Source organism: Phyllostomus hastatus, unplaced genomic scaffold (genome assembly GCF_019186645.2).
Source record: "Phyllostomus hastatus isolate PE091 unplaced genomic scaffold, TTU_PhHast_1.1 phas_contig_80, whole genome shotgun sequence".
NCBI lineage: Eukaryota > Metazoa > Chordata > Mammalia > Chiroptera > Phyllostomidae > Phyllostomus > Phyllostomus hastatus.
Window position 1 is genome coordinate 56,322,306 of NW_025333960.1, and position 21,306 is coordinate 56,343,611.

At 67.3% G+C, this 21,306-nt stretch overlaps 2 protein-coding genes across 2 annotated transcripts in view; one reads left to right on the forward strand and one right to left on the reverse strand.

Annotated features, from left to right (window-relative positions):
* The window catches only part of ZNF236 (zinc finger protein 236), a 65,467-nt gene extending 56,662 nt beyond the window's left edge, over nucleotides 1-8,805 (forward strand). The window contains exons 28-32 of the mRNA XM_045849677.1: nucleotides 865-993; nucleotides 1,496-1,687; nucleotides 3,647-3,776; nucleotides 4,550-4,726; nucleotides 5,538-8,805. Coding sequence (XP_045705633.1) covers nucleotides 865-993; nucleotides 1,496-1,687; nucleotides 3,647-3,776; nucleotides 4,550-4,726; nucleotides 5,538-5,662 — 753 coding nt within the window. The 3' untranslated portion in view covers nucleotides 5,663-8,805. The remainder of the gene's footprint in view (nucleotides 1-864; nucleotides 994-1,495; nucleotides 1,688-3,646; nucleotides 3,777-4,549; nucleotides 4,727-5,537) is intronic.
* A 2,415-nt stretch (nucleotides 8,806-11,220) lies between these two features.
* Nucleotides 11,221-21,306, reverse strand: part of LOC123825955 (myelin basic protein) — a 62,312-nt gene continuing 52,226 nt past the window's right edge. Inside the window, 5 exon segments of the mRNA XM_045849604.1 lie at nucleotides 11,221-12,716; nucleotides 17,137-17,256; nucleotides 19,048-19,080; nucleotides 19,415-19,450; nucleotides 20,301-20,408. Of these exon segments, the coding sequence (XP_045705560.1) occupies nucleotides 12,672-12,716; nucleotides 17,137-17,256; nucleotides 19,048-19,080; nucleotides 19,415-19,450; nucleotides 20,301-20,408 (342 nt within the window). The 3' untranslated portion in view covers nucleotides 11,221-12,671.

Consider the following 21,306-nt stretch of genomic DNA (forward strand, 5'->3'; position numbering starts at 1 on the left):
CCCACAGGGCGGACCCAGCACTTGCAGCCCGCTCGGTTCTCCTGGGGACACCGTCCCCAGGGCCCTGGCCACGTGCCCCTCCCACCCGCCACCCTCGCCCTTCTCTCCTTTCCCCGGGGTCACGGGGAGGGGGGGGGGCCCACGCCCTGAGGCAGGCCCCCCGGAGGTCTGCACCGTGGAGCAGAGTCCAGGTGTATTTCCAGAGAGGCAGACCTCGTTGTGCACGTGTTACAGCTTCACTGAGGTGTAACTTACAGACCTTAGAGGCCACCTGTGTGTTCAGACTGTGCAACTCAGGGGTCTCAGCACGTTTGCAGCTCTGTGGTTGTCACCATGTCTGACTCTAGGGCACTTTGTGACTTAGTGCCGCTGGCAGTCCGCAGTCACTCCCCTGTCCCCTGGGGCCCCACCCCTCTCCAGGCCGTCTCCTGCGGCCTCTGGCAACCACTGGCCGGCTTCCTGCCGGCACGGTTTGCCTGTTCCGGGCACTTGCCGTGCAGGAAGTCGTGCGGTGTGCGCGCTCGGTGGCCAGCCTCGCCCACTTGGCTCGTCCACGGTCGTCCCTTCTGAGCACCGGTAACATTGCATTAGGTGGTAGCTCCCACGTTCTGTGTGCCAGTTAGTGGGCACTGTGGGCCGTCCCCCGCGGCCCCTGTGAGGAGTACTGCTGCGAACACGCGTGCACAGGTGTCAGGTGGGCCCAGGTCTTCACGTGGGGGACACCTCGAGCGGAGTTGCTGCTTCTGTGACTGACTTCTGAGGGCCCGCCCCCTCGTCTTCCAGAGGGGTGCTCCACAGCCCAGCTTCTGAACGGCACCGGTCTGTCACGTGACAGTGTCTGAACGGTGCCCCTCCCGTCCGCAGGGCCAGCAGTTCCCGGCCCTGCTCACCGACCCCTCGCTCGCGGGCGCCGGGGGAGCCGGCTCGCCGCAGGTCATCCTCGTGAGCCACACCTCCCAGCCTGCAGCTGCCGCCTGCGAGGAGATCTTCCAGGTACGGGCGCACGTGCACTCCCAGCGTTCGTTTGCGGTGGCGTTGAAAGCCTGGACTCCGCAGGGGCGGGAAGCGGGCGTTGCTGGCAATGCCGCTTGCGTGTGTGGAGGCCGAGCGCGGCACCTGCAGCCGCTGCTGGGTCCTGGACGTGCCGGGGCCTCTGCTTTGTTGAACCATCCCTGACCCCCGGCCTGGACCCCGACAGGCAGGCACCCGGACCAGTGGCTGCTGCTCGGAGAGGGAGCAGGCCCGAGGGGGCGGGGCAAGCCACTGGAGGGCTGCTCTCCAGATGCAGGTCCTGTCCGGGGAGCCGGCTTGGTCAGGGCCCCCGGCGTCCCCGCGTGGCAGGTGCCATCCTGGTGCAGTGGCGCCAAGACCCGCTGCCTGTGCCCTGAGGACCCGCGGGCGCCAGGCCTGGTGCCTGCCCGCACGCACGAGTGCTGCCCTCCCTGGGTGTGCCAGCCCGCGTGCACTGAAGGCCCGCATCCCCCGCCCGCCGCAGGTGACCGACGTCTCTGCCCACCTGGCGCCGCCGCCCGAGAAGGAGGGCCGACTGCACCCGTGCGCGGAGTGTGGCCGCAGCTTCGCCTCCTCGGCCCTGCTGCTGCAGCACAGCAAGGACGCGCACGGGCGTGAGCGCATCCATGTGTGCCCCGCCTGCAGCAAGGCCTTCAAGCGGGCCACCCACCTCAAGGTAGGCCCTGCCCCGCGCTCCTGCCCGCCGGGCTCCGGTGCACCCCGCCTTCAGAGACTGCCCTGGGGCTTTGCGGGAAGGGCAGGGGACGGGAGGGGCGTTCTCGGGGCGCTCGGTCCCAGGTGAGCCAACTGCAGGTCCACGCGCAGGCACGGCGTCTGGTGCCCAAAGGGAGGATGGCCTGCCGGCAGCCCCTAGTGGCGGCCATGTTTGCGAGCGGCAGGGAAGCCGGAAGTGTCCCGGTGGGAGGCTGCGCGCTGCACGCCCTCTGCGGGGAACCGGGGAGCCCCTGACTGGCACCCACTGGGGAGCCGGCACAGACCGTGCACCTGTGGTTCGTGGCAGCGTTGCTTATAACCACGGACGCCCGGGTGTGACCTGAGGCGTCCCCACAGGGGCCGGAGCGCGGCAGCAGTGGGACATGCCCGTGGCGGAGACAAGGAGGGGGTGAGCTCAGGGAGGGGCCTCTAGGCCAGGCAGTGGTCCGGGGGAGTGTCACCTTCCTCCTGACGAGAGCGTCACCCTCAGGAGCCAGCAGGTGTGCTCCGCAGACCCACAGCAGCTGGCCCACTCCTGAGTCGGGGGCCCCACAGTGACGTCCTGAGGAGCCCGAGTCCCTTTGTGGCACAAGTTCCTCTTGCAAAGGCCACCTGGTCGGCCCCTGTGACGCCGGCCCCTGAGACGCTGGCCTATCGTGCAGCCCGTGCGGCTGCAGTGTCCTCGCCTCTCGGGGCGTGTCGGTGCTCGCGTGCTGTGGTGGTGTCGAGGAAGATCTTCATCTTCATCTTCAAGCGCTTGCTTGAGGGGTCGCGCTCCCTTAGCTCGTGGACAGGACACAGAGGCGTGACCGCGGGGGAGCTGTCTGGCGGAGAAGGAGCCCTCTCAGAGAGGAGCGGAGGGAGAGGGTTAGAGACTTCCCGGCGAGTTCCGAGAACGTGTGTTAGCATGCAGGGCCCGGCAGGAGTGAGGGCTGCTCGGGTGTGGTTGGCGGGGTCACAGCGTTGTGTGATGGTTGGTGTTAGTTTGAGCGTTTCACCAGAAGTGTCGTGTGCTGTGCTTGAGTGTGATGTTGTTGTGGTACAGAAACACAAGTTTATGAGCTTGTGATAAAACATTTTGTAATAAAACAGGGGCGTTATTTGGGCCAGACTCTGTATGTTACTATATACAAAGTGTGACTTTTCCGTAAATGTTGTGGAATAGTGTCACACGATTTGAAAGACACAATCTGGCCTTTTAATACCTGTAAGTTACTTTGTCTTCCTGATCTTCCGGAATCTGTGGTGTAAAAGTTTGTGATGCATTGCACCAAAATAAGGAAGTGCTTGGCACATGCACGCACACGCACACACGGTGCCAGGCCTGTTTCGGGGGGCCCAGAGCAGGTGCAGCCAGAGTGAGGGCGCAGACGAGTTACCAGTGGGCCGCGAGGCGCGGTGCTCGGCAGGTTGGCCTGCGTCCGCCCCGACGGGCAGGCCGGACCGGGCACGCCCATGCACGAGGAAGGGGCGGGGCTCTTGTGAGGAGGGACCGCAGGTGGTTTGCGCAGGTGCTGCCCTCGCAGGCTGACCCCGCTCCTGGCGGTGGGGTAGGGTCTCGCAGACTCAGGCCCGTCCCCCTCCAGAGCCCAGGGTGGGGTGGGTGAGCATGGACCGGCCCACGAGGCTTCAGCTGGGGGACTTGCCGGTGTCGGCCACGCGGCGCACCTGGGCGTGGTGTGACGGGCCCGCAGCCCTGGTCTCTTCTCCGGAGAAGTGCCAGGCGGGTCCCTGTGCAGGGGGCCCTGGTGTCCCCTGCCGGCCCCAGGCCGGCCCCTCTGCGACCCGTGGGGCCCCCGGGAAGCCTTCATAGCGGCCCCCAAGACGCCCCGCTGCCTGCACCCCCACCGCTTCTCCCCCCTGCCCAGCCTGTGCGGCCCCCGAGGCCCTGGCTGCGGCTCACCCTGTCGCCCCCCCACAGGAGCACATGCAGACCCACCAGGCAGGCCCCTCCCTGAGCTCGCAGAAGCCCCGAGTGTTCAAGTGCGACACCTGTGAGAAGGCCTTCGCCAAGCCGAGCCAGCTGGAGCGGCACAGCCGCATCCACACGGGTGAGCAGCCGCCACGCGGTGGGGCCCGCGTTCCCGGGACACCCGCGGTTTGCAGCGCCAGGGCCACGCGGCCCTCCTGCCCTGGCGCTGACCGCATCCTCGTGGCGGCCGGTCCCGCAGCCCCTCCTTCCCGGTCGCACGCCGGCCCTCACACCTTCCCCGCCGGCTTTGCCGTCCACCCCGGCCTCTCGCCCCTCTGCCGCTGCTCAGCGGCCCCGGGACCCCCGCGGACCACTCCCGCCCCACAGCCTGCGGTCCCCACACCCTCGGCCGGCGCTGGGCCGGGCTCTCTGCTCCTGCACCGCCTCCTCGGGGGGCCCCCGGCCGCCTGCGGCCTGTCCACCTTCTCTCCCTGCGCCCAGCAGAAGCCACACGGGGCCACTCCCCCCCACACGTCAGGGTCTGGGCCACCCGAAAGCAGTGAAACACCATTGAAACACGAGTGTGCAAGACCCGCTTTCAATGCCATGGTCCTGAAGTCTCAGGTCCTGGGGGTCTTTGCTCCAGGGCCCTGGGGGGTTAGAGAGATACCTGGCTGTCCCGACTCCTGCCTCCAGGCCCCTCGGGGCTGCCCCCAGCCTCCGGGCAGCTTGTCTCGGGTCACAGCCGGGTGGGCGCTGGGCCCCTGGGGTGGAGAGGACGTGCTGGTGACCCCTGGGGGCCTGTACACGTCCACCGGCCATTTGCCCGGCTGCGCCCGCCTCCTGCACGGGCCCCCCCAGGGCAGGCGGGCGGGCGGGCAGCCCCCCGCTGACCGGCCGGCCCGCCCGCAGGGGAGCGGCCCTTCCAGTGCACGCTGTGCGAGAAAGCCTTCAACCAGAAGAGCGCGCTGCAGGTGCACATGAAGAAGCACACGGGCGAGCGGCCCTACCGGTGCCACTGCTGCGCCGTGGGCTTCACCCAGAAGAGCAACATGAAGCTGCACATGAAGCGGGCGCACAGCTACCCCGGTGAGCCCCGCGTCCCCGGGGGGTCCCCGGTGAGGTCCGCGTCCCGCGGCCACGGGCGGCCGGCACGCTGTCAGCGCCGCAGCCTGTCCGCAGGGACTGGGGGGTCCCCTTCCCCAGCGTGCAGCGCGAGGTGCGGGCCGGGTGCAGGGAGGCCCTGCGGGTCTGAGTGGCCGCGGTGTGCCCAGTGCTCCCGGAGGGACGTTAGGCTCTCCTTCCCACGGACAGGGCCTCCGTCTCCAGGACGACGCACTCGCGCCGGGGCGGGGTGTTGTGGCTGTGAGCCCTCCGCCGTCTCCCCCGGAAGCCGGGCACGCTGCGGCCTCGGCGAGGAGGGGCGACGAGGGCCTGCAGCAACACGGCTGCCGGAGGCCCGGGCTGTGGGGGCCGAGCCGGACGGTCTGGGGCGTGACAGGCCTCGGGGCTTCCGTGGGCGAGCACCTGCAGGTCAGGCAGGCGTGGGAGGGTGTGACCCGTGAGTGACATTCGACGGCCTGGAGGTGACAGGCGCAGGGTTGTGCAGGTGACCAGAGGAGGAGGACGCTGGGTCACAAGGACGGGAGGGAGGGGGGCTCCAGTGTGGCAGTTCCTGCCGCCTGCCTGCCAGGAGGACAGGCTTATTGCCGCTGTGTCGTCATCCTCAGGTGCACATGCACGCGGCTGGTGCCGCCGCCCGGGTCAGAGAACCGGTACACCTGCCCCAGGTGTGCTGGCTGCTGCTCGGACGACCCTCGCGGTCAGTGCCACAGTCCCTGCCTCTGCTGGGGCCTCCTCGTTTAACGTGGGCCCCGTTGTGCTCTGTGTCCACCTGCAGGAGGCTTGCAAGAGCCCGCCGGTGCCCAGGAGCAGGGCGTGGAGGAGCTGGGCCAGACCCTGCACCTGGAGGAGGTGGTGCCCGAGAGCGCGGGCGAGTGGCAGGCGCTGGCCAACGTCTTCTGACGCAGCCCGCGTCTCCCTCGGACGTCTCCGGAGGCCCACGTGGTGCAGAACGGAGCCCTTGGAATGTCTGTTTTGGAGCTTCGAGTGTTAAACATGCCATCACAGTAGTTTTTAGCTCTCGAGTTATCCGAAGAATCATTGTCTTTCAGAGATGGGAAAGTGGGGGAGCATCCTCACTCGCCCGCAAATCACTGAACTCAGGTACTACAGTGGGCGGCCTCACGCCCGCCCTGCAGCCGGCGTGCCTGTCCCCACGAGCTGACGGGGCCTGCCGGCGTCGTAGGGCGATTTCTTTGCGTTAGCAAAGGCTGTGGCGTGGCCACGGGAGAGGCCCGACTCCCCTCGTGCTTTCTGTTCTAAGAAGCGTCGCTCACGGAGCACACGCCAGGTTGGCGCCGCGGCTCGGAAACACGTCAGGGCCCAGGGAGGGCTCCCGTGCTCCGCTCCGTGTGTTGTGGAGCGAGTGGAAGCGGACTCTTTAGTCTGCGGTGAGTCCGTGGAGATGACACCTCGAGAGACGGCTGGACCAGTTCTCTCTCCGTCCCCACGCCTGATCACTGGTTACCCGAAGGCAGCCCCTGGGCGTCCGCACGGGGGGCACAGGCAGCCCTACACTCGCTCGCGACGGGGACACCTCGCCGGCCAACTGCAGGTCCACGGGCCAGACGCGGCAGAAAGCACAAGCCATAGGCCGCAGGCGGGAAGCGACGGAGACGCCTGGCCCTGGTCGCGGCGGCGGGGGCCTGCCCGCCGTGGACAGACTCGGACTGGGAGAGGCCGTGGCTGCTGCCCGGGCGTCGGCAGGTGCGCGTCCATTTCAGGGAACCCTCGAGTCTCATCAATGGTGCCACACCCAGCCCGTCCCCACCAGACCCACCCGTGCAGGCAGGGGTGTGCCCTCCCTCCAGCATTCCAAAGACGGGCAGTCCTTGGTGCGCGCCCCTGCGGAGTTATTTATATGTTCTACATATAAGTGCACATGTACATACGCAGATACAGGGCCTCTGTGTGGCCGAACGGTATATTTTGTAAATAGAAGCACTCGCGCCCCCCCCCCCCCCACCCCGGAGAGAGCGCCCGCTCCGCGCCTCCCCGCGAGCACTTCCCACCAGCACTGTGTCCCCGGCGGCGGTGGGGGCCTCCCCGCGGGGCGGGGCGGGGCGGGGCGGGGCGCCGGGGCCATGCGTGTTCCAAGGAGTGGTTGCCTTTCCTTGCTCTCTGCCTCGCGCTCCGCGCTCCCTGCTCCCCGCGGAGAGCACTTCCACTGTAAACGTCGTCGCATGGACTCGGTGCGTGGAGGGGCCCGCGTCTCAGGCCCCCGCGAGCGAGCCCGCCCACTCCCACTTGTCTGGAAGGGCGTCTCCTGGGTGTCCCCGTTCGCTTCGGGATCTGTATATAGGTGACATCGACGGTGATGTAAAAAGTTTTGTTACGTGGAAATATTTAAGTCAGAAAACTGTTAAATAATATTACTTCTTTTTTCAAACTGCTTTGTGTACTGTATATTTTTTTAAGGGAAAAAAAGCCTTATTTGACTTATTCTTGTGATACTGGACTTACTGTATACCCTGAGGCTTTTCTCAAATGTTGGTGTGTGTGACCTGGCTCTGGTCAGCGTATTCCGAATCATTGTAATTTTGCCAGAGTTTTAAAGGTTCTGCTTTTAATGCACTTTCTTTTATAATTTTGTATTAAAGTATTTTAGAAATGTTGATTAATTTTGGTGAACAAATATCCCCAAAGTTGCAACTATTGGAATTTTAAAAGAAATTTTGTTCTTGCTAGTTTATTTATTTTGTTTTTAGCATTAAATGTCATCTCAGGACAGTCTCTGAAAGGGGTTTGTTTAATTCTGAACTGTACAGAAAACACAGCCCGCTGCGCTGTGCCAGCCAACTGCCCGGTGAAGGGCCTTACCCGGTGAATCTAAAGCCTACCTTTATTTTGGTAAATGAGAAGAGAAAAAAGTCTATGGCTAATCCACTTTGCGAGTGTTGTCGATGTATCAGCGGGCAGACACAAGGCACTGCCGCGTAAGTTGGATCTGCTTCCCGATCCCAAAAGCCGCCTCCTTGCAGGGCGTCCCTGGACAACACAAGGGCCGGCGAAGACAGCGCCTGGCGGCCCCGGGGGGCGTGTGGCCGCCCGCTCCGCTTCGGCCGCCGCCCGTGTCCTCGGGCGGGGGGGGCTCCGGCCGTCTCCGCCACCAGGACTGCGCGGGCGGGCAGCTGCGTTTTTAGAGCTGTCTCACGATAGCACATCTGTCTAGGAACTACAGCAAATAAAACATCAAGTTAGGAGGCGAGATTTTTTCTTTTAAAAGTTTAATGTAAGAAAGGTGGGCGCGAGAACTCGCTCCAAGTTCAGATAGTTTTTAACACACACGCATTGGAACATTTTTCTTCCCCTCTGTGAAGTCCAGAGAAGGAAAGCCACCCCCCCCGCCCCCGCCCCCTGGCAAACTCGGCGACACCGAGGCCCCTGGAGGAGGCCCGTGGGCCTGGCGCCCCGTCCAGTCGACGATGGCAGGCAAGTGTCCCCACGGGACGGCAGGGGTGAGGCGGAACTGTCTCCGCAGGAGTAGGAGCTCCCGGGCCCACTGGCGGCTGCCTTCCGCCCCACCTGCCTGTGCCGGTGCTCAGACACGAGTGGGGGGCGAGTCTGCGGCCCTCGGGGACTGGGGGGGGGCCGGGGTGCTGCTGCTCTGTGTCTCCAACCCCTGTGTCCCCGAGGGCGTGTGGGGACCTGCCCCTACAGGGGAGTCCCAGGGTCCTTTGCATGGAGAAACGTTAGCGCCACCCAGCGCCAGCCTCTGACTCGGGGACCGTCCCTCGGGGCAGCATCCGGTGCCCCTCCGCCCATGGGCATCTGGAAGGAAACGGGTTCTCGCGCTTCACCCTCTCAGCCGGGGCTTCCTGGCTTCCGCACTCCTGCCCGGCGTGCGCGTGCGAGAGATGCGCGTGTCAGCGCCCGCACAGGGCTCTGCACGGCCCAGGCCCAGGGGGTGTCGGCGCTCACGCGGGCTTCCCTCCGCGGGAGGAGACCGCCTCCCGTGAAGGTGACACGCGTTTCAGCGGAAGAACGATCGCTCGGATGTCCGTGACGCCTTCTTAAGAAAATGTGTAAGACCTCCGGTGCTGTTTTCCGGCTAGATTTTTGGAGCGATCTCACGCCTGCTCTTCGCGTATTTTCCCCCAGAAGGTGACTTTAAAGTCAGTGCCCCTCTCCCCCCCCCCGCCCCCCCAGAAGCGTTACTCCAAGGGCCCACCACTGCCAGCTCATTTCCTCTCGAAACTCTGTTGCGCCAGGTGAGGCAGCGCTGACACTACACAGCTGATACTTGTGCATCTGGATCTCTTCTCTCTCGGCCCCTTCGTCCGTGTTCACGTGACACGGGTGTTTTTGGAGTCGGTAGAGGAGAATTCCAGCCGCGCCTGCCTGGCCGCCGGGGCCTGAGCGCTGGCACCTGCTTCCAGCAGGGGGTGGCGTTTCACCATCGACTCGCATCTCCCTGGCGGTTTACACGGGGGCGGGGGGGGCGGGCAGCCTGCGGGTAGGGGCAGCCCCCTGGCGAAGACACGTCTCTGCCTTGGGAGGTCCTGCACCCGGTGTCCCGTGTGGTTGTCAGCGACCTGCACACGCCCCCTCGCTCAGCCACACGCGTGCACCAGTGAGCCCGAGCACCCCCTCACGCCCAGCCCTCCCCCCGCCCCGGGCGCTGGGGCGGGCGGTGTGCGGGGGGCTGGCAGGCTCCCTCAGTGCCGAAAAGTGGACACCGAGTGGCCGGGGCGGGGGCGGGGGCAGTGACCTCGGAAGACCGTGCTGGTCCGTCAGGTCTCCGGCGACACTTGTCCTCCAGGGAGGCCTCTGTGTCCGGGCAAGACGGGCGGTCTGAGCGGTTCCGAAACCACAGTGGTTCCTTCTCCACTCACCACTGAGGAAAAGTTACAATTTTTTTAATTCACAGAAGCATTCCTTGTTGTCTCCGGCATTGCTTCATGGTCTGTTTATACGTTGGATAATATTTATTCGATCCTCTTTTGTATTGGAAATGGATACTTAATGCCAAGGCCACTGTGCTGGCTTTCAGAACAATAAAAACAGTTTTTGTAGGATTTTGAAGCTGCTGTGCATTGAGTTACTTGGGCTTTGGGGGAGTCCCAGCGGGTTCGAGGGGGACGTTCTCGAGGTGACTTTGCAGCCTGGACCGGCGCACGGTGGCGCTAAATCAGCACCGTGTCCCGGTGCGTGGGGGTGACCTCTGCCAGGCCGTCTCACCTCCTGTCCGCGAGGTCACGTCCCGCCTGCTCGTTTGTGAGGGGTTCGGGGGCGACAGGACGTGAGGCGGGAGGAACGCAGTCGCTGTGCCGGTCTGCCCGTCCAGGGGACGCCAGAAACCCAACCCCCAGTGATGCCCCCTGGGGCGAGGCCACACCGTGGTGTCTGGCCCCTTTCAGAGGCAGGTTCTCAGCCTGGAGCCGCGGGCCGTTGTGGGCCGCGGTCCCGTGGAGAGTGAGCGGAGCAGGTCTCCGGTCTCAGTTCTCCGTTTCTGGAGCGGCGGGGGGCTCTGCACCCCTCGGGCGAAGGGCTGCGCGGCCGGACTGCGGGACCTCCTCAGAGGGGATGCTGGGGGGCCGCCCCCCCCTTGTCGCCTGTTGGCTTGGGGGCTGGGGAGCCGCTCTGGTGGCGTGTGAATACGGGGTGGGGGTGGCGGAGGGGACTTCTCAAGTGATCAGATTACGGTCACTGTTCCCTCTGCGGTGGGTGGCCGCAAGGGTTTAACACGCCTCTCCCGAGGAAGGTTCCAGAATGCTCGGCGGCACACCCACCCTGTGCACACCCGAGACGCAGGGGGACTTGGGACCCGGGCCAGCGAGCCCTGCACCGGCCACTTGAAAACCGTGATTATCTTCCCACGGTTTCCCAGCCCCTGCGCCCCGAGGGCCGGGGCGGCGAAGTGAAGGGGGGGCCGCCATGGGCTTGGGGCCCCTGTGCCCACGGGCGGGGCCGCGGCTGCCGAGCCCGGCCACGCAGGGCGGGGGCTCCGGTGCACGGGCGGGTCCCGGCCTCGCCCCGGACTGGGGCCGGCCCCTGCGGAATCCCTCCGCCGCTGCCGGGCCTGGAGGGAGCCCGCGGTTTTGTCAAAAGTAAAACAAAAAGCCTGTTGGGCTGATCTTCCCAGGAGCGAGGCCCCGCAACCACAGTCAGCTGTCCACACACGCGGACACAGTCCGGCGTCAGCGTGTCTGCGAGGGAAGGGCGGACCCGTGTGTCCGAGGCTCCCGCGGGCGGGTGGGCGGGCCCCACCGCGCCGCATGCGTGGGGTTGGGGGTGGTCAGAGGCGGCTTGCGACCTCCCTCCCTCCCTCCCTCCCTGGGGGGTCTGGGCGGGCGCCCTAACGGGGACCCGACTCCACCGCTCGTCATCGCGTCACCCGGGCAACGGCCACGCACCTGCCCGCGGGCGCCCTCGGGCCGTGTGGGGACCGCGCGGCCAGCACCCACGGGGGCTCAGACGCGAGGGTCGCGGCCCGGAATGACAGGAAGACACGGCGGGAGCACCATTAAAAGTTTATTCACGTCACTGTCCGAGAACGGCATGCACGTCCCGTGGCAGCCGTGGCTGCTGTTGGGGTGTCGTCTGCGTGGCCCCCCCGCCGGCAGCAGCTCAGACGCGGGCCACGCTGGGGGAGTGAGGGGGGGGTGGCGCCCCAAAGGCGGTTCTGTCTGGGCGCCCACTCGTCACCGAGGCTGTGTGTTAGTGGACGTTACACAAACCCACACTCGACAGTCGGGGTTAGACGGGGTTAGGGGGCCTACGGGGGCCACGCCCCCTGCTCACTCTGGGGGGGGCGGGCGGGGGCTGAGGAGAGGCGCTACAACTCAAAACGCAGTCAGTGTGTTAGGGAGGGCCGGGGGTCGGCTCGTTAGAGGGCCCTTCGGGGTCGGCGTCTCCAGCCTCGGGCTGGGGGGGCCCGGGCCGGGGGCGGGGGCAGGATCAGCATCAGGACAGAGTCGGGGGCGGGATCGGGATGGGGGAGAGGGGCGGGCAGCCCTACGGAAGCCTGGCCGGCCCACCCCAGGAGGAAAGCCGAGGAGGGCGACCCCCCCGGGAGGGCGGTTAGTGTTTGCAGCGCGCACTGCCGTGCTGCACGTGCCCCCGGTCACGGTCCGCTTCCCAGTGACCGGGGCGGCTCTGCGTGGCACCCCGAAATCTCCTCCAGTCCACTCTCTCTGTGCAGGTCTCCCCGAGCTCTCGGCCGGGCTCCGGTGACGGTTCCTAGGGGCCGCTCTGGTCCCCGCTGTGTCCTCGCCTGCTCCCTGCTCCAGGCCACGGCCCAGCCCCCCTGCCGCCGTCCGCTCTCCGTCGCGCGCGAGGCCAGCCGCCCGGCGGGGGGGCGGCCCGCCGGGCCCTCGGCGCCACCCCCTGCTCTCCTCCAAGCTGCCCACCTGCGTTGCACATACAGAAGCTCCCGCGGGGTGAGGCCACTCGCTGCCTCGTCCTGTTAGCAAAGGGAAGGGGCCTTCGGGGGTGAGACGGGGCAGGGAAGGAAACCGAAGGGAGCGCGGGCACCAGCCCCACCACCCACGCGTGTCCTGTGTCCACAGCAGCATCGCACGGCAGTGCCGGAAGCCGGGGAAAGGTCAGCCTGTGCAGCAAGGCCAAGGGTGGAGGGTCAGCGGGCGGCGGCCCGCCCCTGGGCGCCGGGTCTCCGGGGCGCCCGGCCCGCCGCCGTGGAGTGAAGCTCCGAGACGCTGTCTTCAGATGCGAAGCACGGAGTGCCGGCGTGTTCCGTGCGTGCGCTCCCCCGTGGAGCTGCGGGCCGGAGCGCGCCGGCGGGGTGCGGCGGGCCTGACCCTCCGGTGCGCCGGGCCCCGCTGTGCGCATGCGTCCAAGGCAGGGGGCCGGAGGTCGTTTCTGGAAGGCGGGGCTGGGCGGGGGCCGGGTTAGCATCTCGGGGCGCAGTGTTAGGAAGCCGAGGGCAGGGTGCGGGAGCAGGAGCCAGGCTTCAGCGTCTAGCCATGGGCGACCCGGAGCGACTGTCTCTCCCCCCCTGGGAAGAGAAACACAGCGTTAGGGGCGGGGCCTGGACCACCCACCGCGTCCACGCCGGGCTCCCCTATCCCGGGGAACTGGCCACAGACCACAGGGGCTCCCTGTCCTGGGGGGGTCTGTGGCTGGAAAGGATGCCGCGCAGAAGCGACTGGTCACCCCGTTCCCCACTCCTGTCCTCACCGAGTGCCGCCTCTTCGAGGGCCACAGGAGGAGCCGCGGGGACTCAGTGCCCGGGCCACACCGGGTCTCCCGGGCCAGCGTGGGCATCCTTCCGCGCTGGGTGAGCACTGCCTTCCTGCTTCTAGCTAGAAATCCCAGGGGCCTGAGGGACGCTGTCTGCAAACAGTGACTGGGACCCCCTCGCCTCCGCGGGGACGGGGAGCGGAGGACCCACAAGCCGCTGAACCGCACACGGTCACGCGTGACTTTTCCCCGCGTGGCTGCCCTCATCGGCCTCGCCGGACAGAGCCGCCGACAGACCTCTACGGTCTGGGTCTCAAAACCAGGAAGGGACATGTTTTCTCGACACACACAGTTTTAAAATAGGAAGAAAAGTCGGCCACCGAGACGCGGACCGCTGTGCGCGGCCCCGCCTGTGGCGGTGGCGCGGGGGTGGGCGCCGCCGGCCCGAGAAGACAGCACAGTCCGTCGCTCAGACGCACACGGGAGAGACGCGCTTGTTTGGCATTCCAGTTTCAGTCTCTTCCTCCTCGGCCCCCCCGCCCCTTTGGCCACGGAAGGGGAACTGCTCCCTCCAAGACGTCCTCCACCCGGGAAGCCCCAGAGAGCAAGCCGGGCGTGAACGGCGCTGCTCCCCAGAGCGCGGAGCGCGGTGAACCCAGGCAGCCTCGCCGGACTCTGGGGCACCCTCAGAGCTGCCCTTGGGGAAAAGTCTGCAAGAGCCTCGCCTTTTCCCGAATGTCCACAGAGGAAACCAAGGGCTCCCGGGAGTGTGACCTGCCCCGAGCACGCGGGACCGCCTGCGCTCCCGGCATGCCCTGCGGGGCGGCTCCCGAGACAGCGAGTCCCTCCCCGGGGCTCCTGTGCGGATTAAAACTGGGGGCCTGTTGCTTTTGGCTTCCGCTACTGCGCCACGGCCACTGCCTGCCGGCTGGGAGCTGCTCCCGTCCCAGCGGTTCTCCAGGAGCGCGAGAGCCCCGCCCACAGGCGGGGGGCGTGTCCCCCTGCGATGTGGGGGCTGGTGCTCAGACAGGCCGGGGTGCCCTGGCTCTCTGAGCAGTGGTGTGCAGCCTGCGGCCCCGGGGCCACGTGCGGCCCAGCACAGAGTCGTAAATGCACTTAAAACGCGCCGCAGCCTCAGCCCCCGACCCGCCCCCCACCTGCCCCGTGCCCTCAGTCTCGGGGGGAACTTTCTAATCTGTCGTGACTGCTCCGTGTCGCTCCTGCAGCCACGGGACCACAACAGGCCAGGTGATGCGCTCTGAGGCGGTGAAATCCAGTGAAAGCCGTCTTCACGGAGGTGTGTTCTCATTCGGTCAACTGGAGCTTCCCTTGCACTCCACGGAGAGTCGAGATCATTTCTCAGCCGCCGCCTCACGAGAGGATTTTAGGGACCGGTGGGCCCTTGTCAGGGAACGACAGTGTGAGGGACAAACGGGCGTTTCTGGTCCCCGCGGCTGTCCGTGGTCACAGCCCTGACCCTGCGGCCACCTGAGCACCGTGCGGTTGCCGGTCACCATGCTCGTGGGAGCCGTCCGGGAAGAGACTCCACCCCTCGACGGAGCCCCAGGCCAGCCGTGCCCCTCCCCCGCCTGTCATCCTTGGTGTCATTAAGGGTCGCCAAGCTGTGTGACCGAGTGACGAGGGCCCCAGGACAAGGAGAGAGGAAGCGGGTTCCCCCAAAGACCCCCGACCCGCGGCACATGGCGAGGGGGCCCAGGGAGGGTCAGGGCCCTGCAGGCCCTGCCCACAGAGGGGCCGTCCGGCCGGGCCAGAGGCTGAAGCCATGCTGAGCGCACTCCCGCCACCTGAGTCCCGCCATCACGCCACGTCCTGGAGTCCGTGAGTTCACCTGCCCACTCCTCTCTGCCTCCAGCAGTGGGTCCTGCCTGCACTCCCCGGACCTGCGGCCGGTCAGGAGCTTGGCCCGCGCCGCTCCGGCAGGGGTCTGAGGCTCTTCCTTCCGGGGCAGCGGGGACTGGCCTCGGGAGCAGTGCCGCTCCCCCAGGGCACCTGCGCGCCCAGCGCCACCGGGGCCCAGACGTGGGGGCTGCGTGCGCACACTCGTGTGCAGCGTCTGCCCGGGCAGGTTCCCAGCCCCGATGTGCCGCCCTCCGGACTCCTGTGAGTTCAAGGGCAGGTGGCCGAACCAAGGAGCGTCTGGGCTAGGGACCCAGTCATCCACCATGAACTGCGAAGTCCTGCTGTCTTCATCGTCAGCCAGTGAGGAAGCACTGGCTACGGACCGGAGACCTCCTGTCACGGCTGGTGTGAGCTGCTTGGGTGTCACCTGGAGCTCAGAGGGTGTGTGGGCCCCGCCCCCAGTGGGAGGGGCAGGTATGGCTGAGCCTCCTACAGCAGAACCTCCAGGTGTGACGCAGGTGCAGTTGCCCCCGAGACCCCGGCAGCTGCTCTGAAGACAGGTCTAGCGAGAAGCCACCCAGTGCCCGTCACTGGTCGTGGCGCCCCCGGAGCCCAGGGCTACTCACACCCTCCCCCAGCACGACCATGGCCCACAGCCACGGGAGGCGGGAGGCTGCACGTGGGAACCCAGAATCGCGTGTCCCAGCCCGTGGACGCCAGCCTCGGCCACAGAGCCGGCCTCCGGGGCCGTGTCCGCGAGCCAGGCCCCAGTGCACGTCTGTCCGAGGTACGAGGTCAGGTCCCGCCGCATCTGCGGGAACGTTAGTGTTTCTCCCGAGGAGGCCACCATGGAGCCTCCGTGGGCGTTCTCCCCCAGACGGGGCGCCGAGGGCGGTGTCCAGGCAGAGCCCCATGATGCTGGTCACACTGTATCCGAGGCCCCGGCTCCTGCGGGCACCTGTCCTCATGACGTGTGTCCTGTGGGCGGGGGCGCAGGTCACCGGCCCCTGTACGTGGTTGGGACCCTGGCGTCCGACCCGGCCCTGAGGCCCCCGGTGGGCAGGTGGGCGCCCTGTGTGGGTTGTGAGTGGGTGGGACGGTGTCGGGAGAGCCGGCGGGAGCGCGGCTCCAGCCGCTGTCGGTCCTGGACATCCGTCCCCAGCTCAGGGATTCGGACGCAGTCCTCTCGTGGTACGGCAGTTCGGGAACGGTCCAGCTGCCCCCTGCAAGGACGCCGCGCCTCCCTCCAGGGGCCTTCCGGAGCCGCCTCCTGGCTGCGGCCAGCCCTGAGGTACTCGCGCCCCTGGAGCCCCAGCTCCGTCCCCCGTCCCTGACGGTGGCCGCAGGGTCCACGGGTCCCTTCCTCGTTGTCTGTCCAGGGAGCGTGCACTCCAGCCCCCGTGGCCGCTGACGTCTGCGGGGCACACGGCTAGCCCTCCAGCGCTGGGGTCCAGGTCACGCCGTGGCGCACTCTCCCTAGGAGCCGGTGACTCCGGCTCAGGGTGGACACCCAGGCCCTGAGGACGGTCACAGGGCCTGGACCATGCAGGGAGCCCCTCCTTCTGTCCCCTGCTGGTCACCCCTGCCGCTGAGGCCGGGGCCTGCAGCACTGCCCGCGTCGGCCAGCCCCTCCCCTCCCCTCCCGTCGCGATGCCGCTTGCTCAGCCTGGCCTCCTCCGGACGCCCACCCAGAACGGTGACCGCCTCGGACACCAGAGGCTCAGAACAGCGACCCTCGGCCCCACGGGGACACTGGAGTCTGCCACTCTGTGTCGGAATCGGCCTTTGCTGACCAGAGGGACACGCTGAGATTTCGGGGTATCTGAGGGGCCGTTACTGTCGGCGGCCCGCGGGCACCTCCTGACCACATTGTCCTCGTCGCCTCGCACGGCCACGGCACGCTCCGTGCTCGGCGCCCCTTCCGTGGAGCCGGGAACCTAGGCTCAGCCGAACGCAGGCCGAGGGCTCTCGGCTAGCGAGCGTGTGTTCGGCCTGTGTGGCAGCGGTGTCCTGGCCGCCGGGACATGGGGCATGGGACACAGGTCATGCCTACTGTGGTTTCCGGGGTCTCTCCCGGTCGGCCGACCACCCCCTGCCTCCCTGCCCATCCCCCCTCCATGGTCCCAGGCCACCGCGGCCTGCTCCCGCCCTGGGAGGCAAAGATGCTGCCGCCTGCGGAGCCACCCGACCGTCCAGCGGCGTCTCCACCCTCAGGCCCCCGGCCCAGCGGTGGCCTCCTGCCCCCTCCTGCTCTCAGGGCCCCGAGGGGCCTGGACCCAGGTCAGTGCTCACCCAGACGCCGAGAGCAGCCGGGCAGAGGCTGGACACCCCCCAACCGCCCCAGCGAGTCCCGGGACCCGGGGCAGCTACGTTACCAGTTTGAAGATTCTGGAAAGCGTGCCCTGGACATCCTGGCCCTTGAGGCCCTTGTGAGCCGATTTGTAGTCGGAAGCTCGGCCGCCGTAGCCGAAGCCGGGCTTCTGCCCCTCGGTGCCCTGCGGGAGGAGAGCGCAGCTGGGTCTGGGGTCCCGGGCGCCCCGCCCGCAGTGCCCTCCGCCCGCGAGCTCCACCAGGCGCACGGGGGGGGGGGGGGCGGCCACAGTTAGGGACGCTGCACGGACCGCAGACGCAGGCGGCACGCAGGGACCCCGCTGCCCCACGCGGACAGGCCGCCTCACTGCCTCGTTTCTGTCCCCAAGTCGGGAGCTCCTGAGACCCAAACTCAAGAACTGGCCTTCGGATTATCAGTGCGCTCGGCTTTTCCGCTTTGCCGGGGCCGGGCCGCTCTCAGCTTCCGACCAGCTGGGACTCTTCAGACACAGAACGCACGGCGGGCGCGGCGCGGAAGGACACGGGGCCGCAGAGCTGCCGGCGGGAAGGCGGCGGAAGTGCGGCGTGGGGGCGGGGGTGGGGGTGGGGCGGGGGCGGGGGCGGCTGCTTCGCAGAAAGAGGAGCTGGACTCCCGTTAGTAGGGCGGGAGGGGACGGCGGGCGGCAGGGAGGGACGCACAGGCCTCTCTGGTTAGCGGCGGGGACGTGGTGGCCCGGGAGTGGCGGGCGGAAGAAGGGCGTGGACCCGGCCACCGACACCCGCCTCCGGGCGCTCGGGCGCGAGGCCCGGGGTCTGCTCCTGGGGGGCTGCGCGGCTCCGGAAACAAGGTTTCCGGGTCGAGACCGAGTCCCATCCTTCGGCCTCGCGCCCGCCTCCCGCTGTGAAAGTCACGGCCAGCTGTCGGGGCGTCCGCTCTGGAGGCCTCCGGGCTCCTGCAGAGCCACGGGGTCGGCCAGGGCTCCACGCGCTCGAGCGGACTTCCAGCCAGCGCCGCGCTTCCTCCCGCAGCGCGGCTGCGCCCCAGCGGCTCAGGCGGGCCCGGTGGGACCTCCTCTCCACCGTTTTTCTGCGGGGCCCGCCTCCCTTCCCGCTGCCTTTTCTGCCTGCCTTCCTCTCTGGTTCCCCTCCCTTCGTTCACGGGGTGCCTCGCCATCGGGCCTCTCGCGCCCGCGGAGTGGGCTGGAGATCCAGGGTGCTGCGTTCCCCAACGGACACCGCTCCTGGCTGCGGGTGAGTGGCGGGTCTTCCCTCTTGTTCTGAAAGTTGTACTTTTCATTGAGTCAGACCCACACTTGTTGTTCACCCATAACGAAGGCCTGTGAGCCGCGTCACAACACATGGCCTTTTGAGTTGGCTCGGACGCCAGACTCCCTGGCGCCTGAAAAGCGGACAGACTGCCCCCTTCGTGTGTCCATCAGAATCTGCCCTCGGAGTCCCGGCGCCCGGGCGTCCCAGGAGGCGCCCGGAGGGTCGGCCGTGGAACCTGCAGTTCTCACTGCGGTGCTCGCAGAGCCCGGAGCCGCGGGGCGAGTGGGGTCCCTGGAGACTGAGTCCCTGAACTCGGCACCCGCTGTCCCCTCGCTCCCGCTCTCCCTCAGTGAGAAGTCCCTGTCGTGGGTGGGGCCGGTCTCGGCGATGGCCCCTCAACCCCAGGCCCGCACGGCTGTGGGAGGGAATCTGCATTTTTCTCAAATGTGGGGCAACGTGAGGCTCCCTGGGGAGGAGCCCGTGGAGGGGGCGGTGCTGGGCCCGGGGGTGCCCGTGGCGGGCGAGCACGTGACCAGGGTGGCCAGGTCCACCCAGCCCTGCCCCCGTCCCCCTGGAGAGAACACGTGGGCGGGGGGGGGGGGGGAGGAAGGTGCTGGAAGTTAGGCGGCTGAACCGGAGCAGGAGAGAGCCGTGAGTGGCTGCGCGGCCGGGGAGGGGGCGCGCGGGGACGCGGGTGTGCCACCTACCCAGCTGAATCTGCTGAGGGACAGTCCTCGCCCCTGGTGAGGAAAGAGAGACACAGTTGCGATTGCGCAGGAGGAAAGGGCTTCAACGGAGAAGAAATGCAGTGGAAGCAGCCCGTGCGGGGTGGCTTGTGGGCCCGTCCCCGGGAGGGGGCAGAGGGCACCCGGAGAGGGACAGCGCGCGGGAACCCACAGCCCCGCCCCCGGCTCTGGGCGGAGACCCCTGCACGAGCCGCCGTGCCTATCTGGGGCCACGCAGCCAACACCGCGGCCGGGGCCGGGAGGCCCGGCCCTCCGTGCGGTGTGTTCCGGGGTTTCAGGGAGGGCTGTCCGGAAAGGGGTGACTGACCCAGACGCGCAGAGGCCTTACCTTCCCTTGCGACGGCGGGGGTGTGCGGGGCGTCACCTGCGAAGACACGGGAGACAGTGAGGGGGGGCAGCCCCACCTCCAGAGCGGCCCCGCCCTCTCCCTGGGACCCCGGAGTGGCTTGGGTCTGCTGACCGACGGCGCCAGACCCTGCTGGGCGTGGCCCCACTCCAGGCCGGAACCTCCGAAGTGTCCGGGAGTGGAACCCGGCCCGAGGCCCTGCTGCCAGGGAAGGCAGGGAGGCCCTGCGAGCCGCGCCTTTGGGGCTGGAAGTGACGAGCCCCCTGACACTCCGGTGTGTGGCTCGGAAAACCCACTCGTCCGAGTGGGAAGTATCATTTCAAAGTGTCAGCCGCGCAGAAAGGTCGTAATGAGAAGGCTGCGGTTCTGCTCTTCTCTCTAAGACTATGTTTTCGGGCGGTTCTGGGTGTCTGGGGAAGGTGCCCATGAGTCTCCGAGTCCCCACGGGCCCCCTGGGGTCCCTGTGGCCGCCCTGCGCGGCAGGGGCTCCGCGCTGCAGCTGGTGCACGGGCGTCGTTGCACGGGCGGTTTGGGGGCCACGGCGTCCGCGGGCTTCCCCCGAGCCCCGCATCCCGAGGGCTCTGGCGGAGGTGGGGGTGTGGCGCCCACCGGCCCACCGCTCAGAGCACCTTCCCTGCCCTCTGGTTGTCACTGCCCCCATAGTTGGGCCGGGCTGAGTGTTACACTGACCGCTCATAGCAGTTTAGTGCAAAAGGAGTTCTCCCCGCCCGGGGACCAGGTGCCGAGGCCGAGTCACCAGGGGCAGATTCTCACCCTCGTGGGCCCAGCCCGCAGCCCCCTGGGGCAGACTCACACCGGGTGGCCTGGCGCCGGGCCCCGCCGCCCCTCCCCGGGGAAGAGCACTCACGATGTTTTTGAAGAAGTGGACTACGGGGTTCTCATCCTGGGCCCGGCCGTGCTGCGCCCTCGGGGGCAGGGAGCCGTAGTGGGTGGTTCTGGCCGCGTGGTGCGCGTCCTGGAAGACAGGGCGTGGTGACCTCAGGACAGGCCGCGGCGGCTGTCCTGGCTGGACGCGGCCCCTGACCCCTCGATGCACCCAGACCGCTCCGAGTCCGGACTGCACTCCGCGCCAGGTCGCCGCCGCTGCCGCCGCTGCCCCACAAGACACGCCTGCGGGGACTGGGGCAGGACCTCCCGCTGCGGGGGTCACCGAGCGGGGAGCCCTTCCCACCTCTGAGTCCGCGGCGGGTCCCCGAAGCCATTTTTCGGCGTGCTGTGTCCTGCGTTTTGAGTCACAGAAGCATCGTCTACTTTTAATTCACCCGCCCCACGGTTAAACTAAGAAAAGTCTAAACTCCTCACGGGGTTTTTAAAGAAATGGACGTTCTGTTGTTTCCTGCAGCTCTCATTAATTCTTATTTACCTTGTGAGACAGTTAATGACCTGTGACCTGTTACGTAGATAATAATATTGTTTTGCATCCGAATTATACACACCCGATTTGAATGCTAAAGGAAAAACGACCTGTTTCTGTGGTTTTTATACTGAACGTCTTGGCCACCGATCCTCTCAGGGGAAAGGAGTTCAGATCTTTGGAGGAACGCAGGAAGGTGGTGGGTTGCATTTGGCTCTCGGAGCCTGGAAGTTGGGGGCCCAAGTGCCTGGGGAACAGGCCCGCGGTCCCTCTGCCCAGAACCGGCCCTTGTGAGCATCTCCGGCCTGGGCACGCCCGCCGCTCGGCCGCCATGAACCCAGCATTCGGCACCAGCACGGACTGCCGGCGAACAGGGGGCTCTCCCGGAATCACCCGGTGCTTTTACTGTCTATGCAAGGGTGGGCTACACCTTGGTGGGCTTTCTCGGCTACAAGCTGGCAGCAGCCCAGATGGCTCAGTGGAGCCACGTGGTTATAAC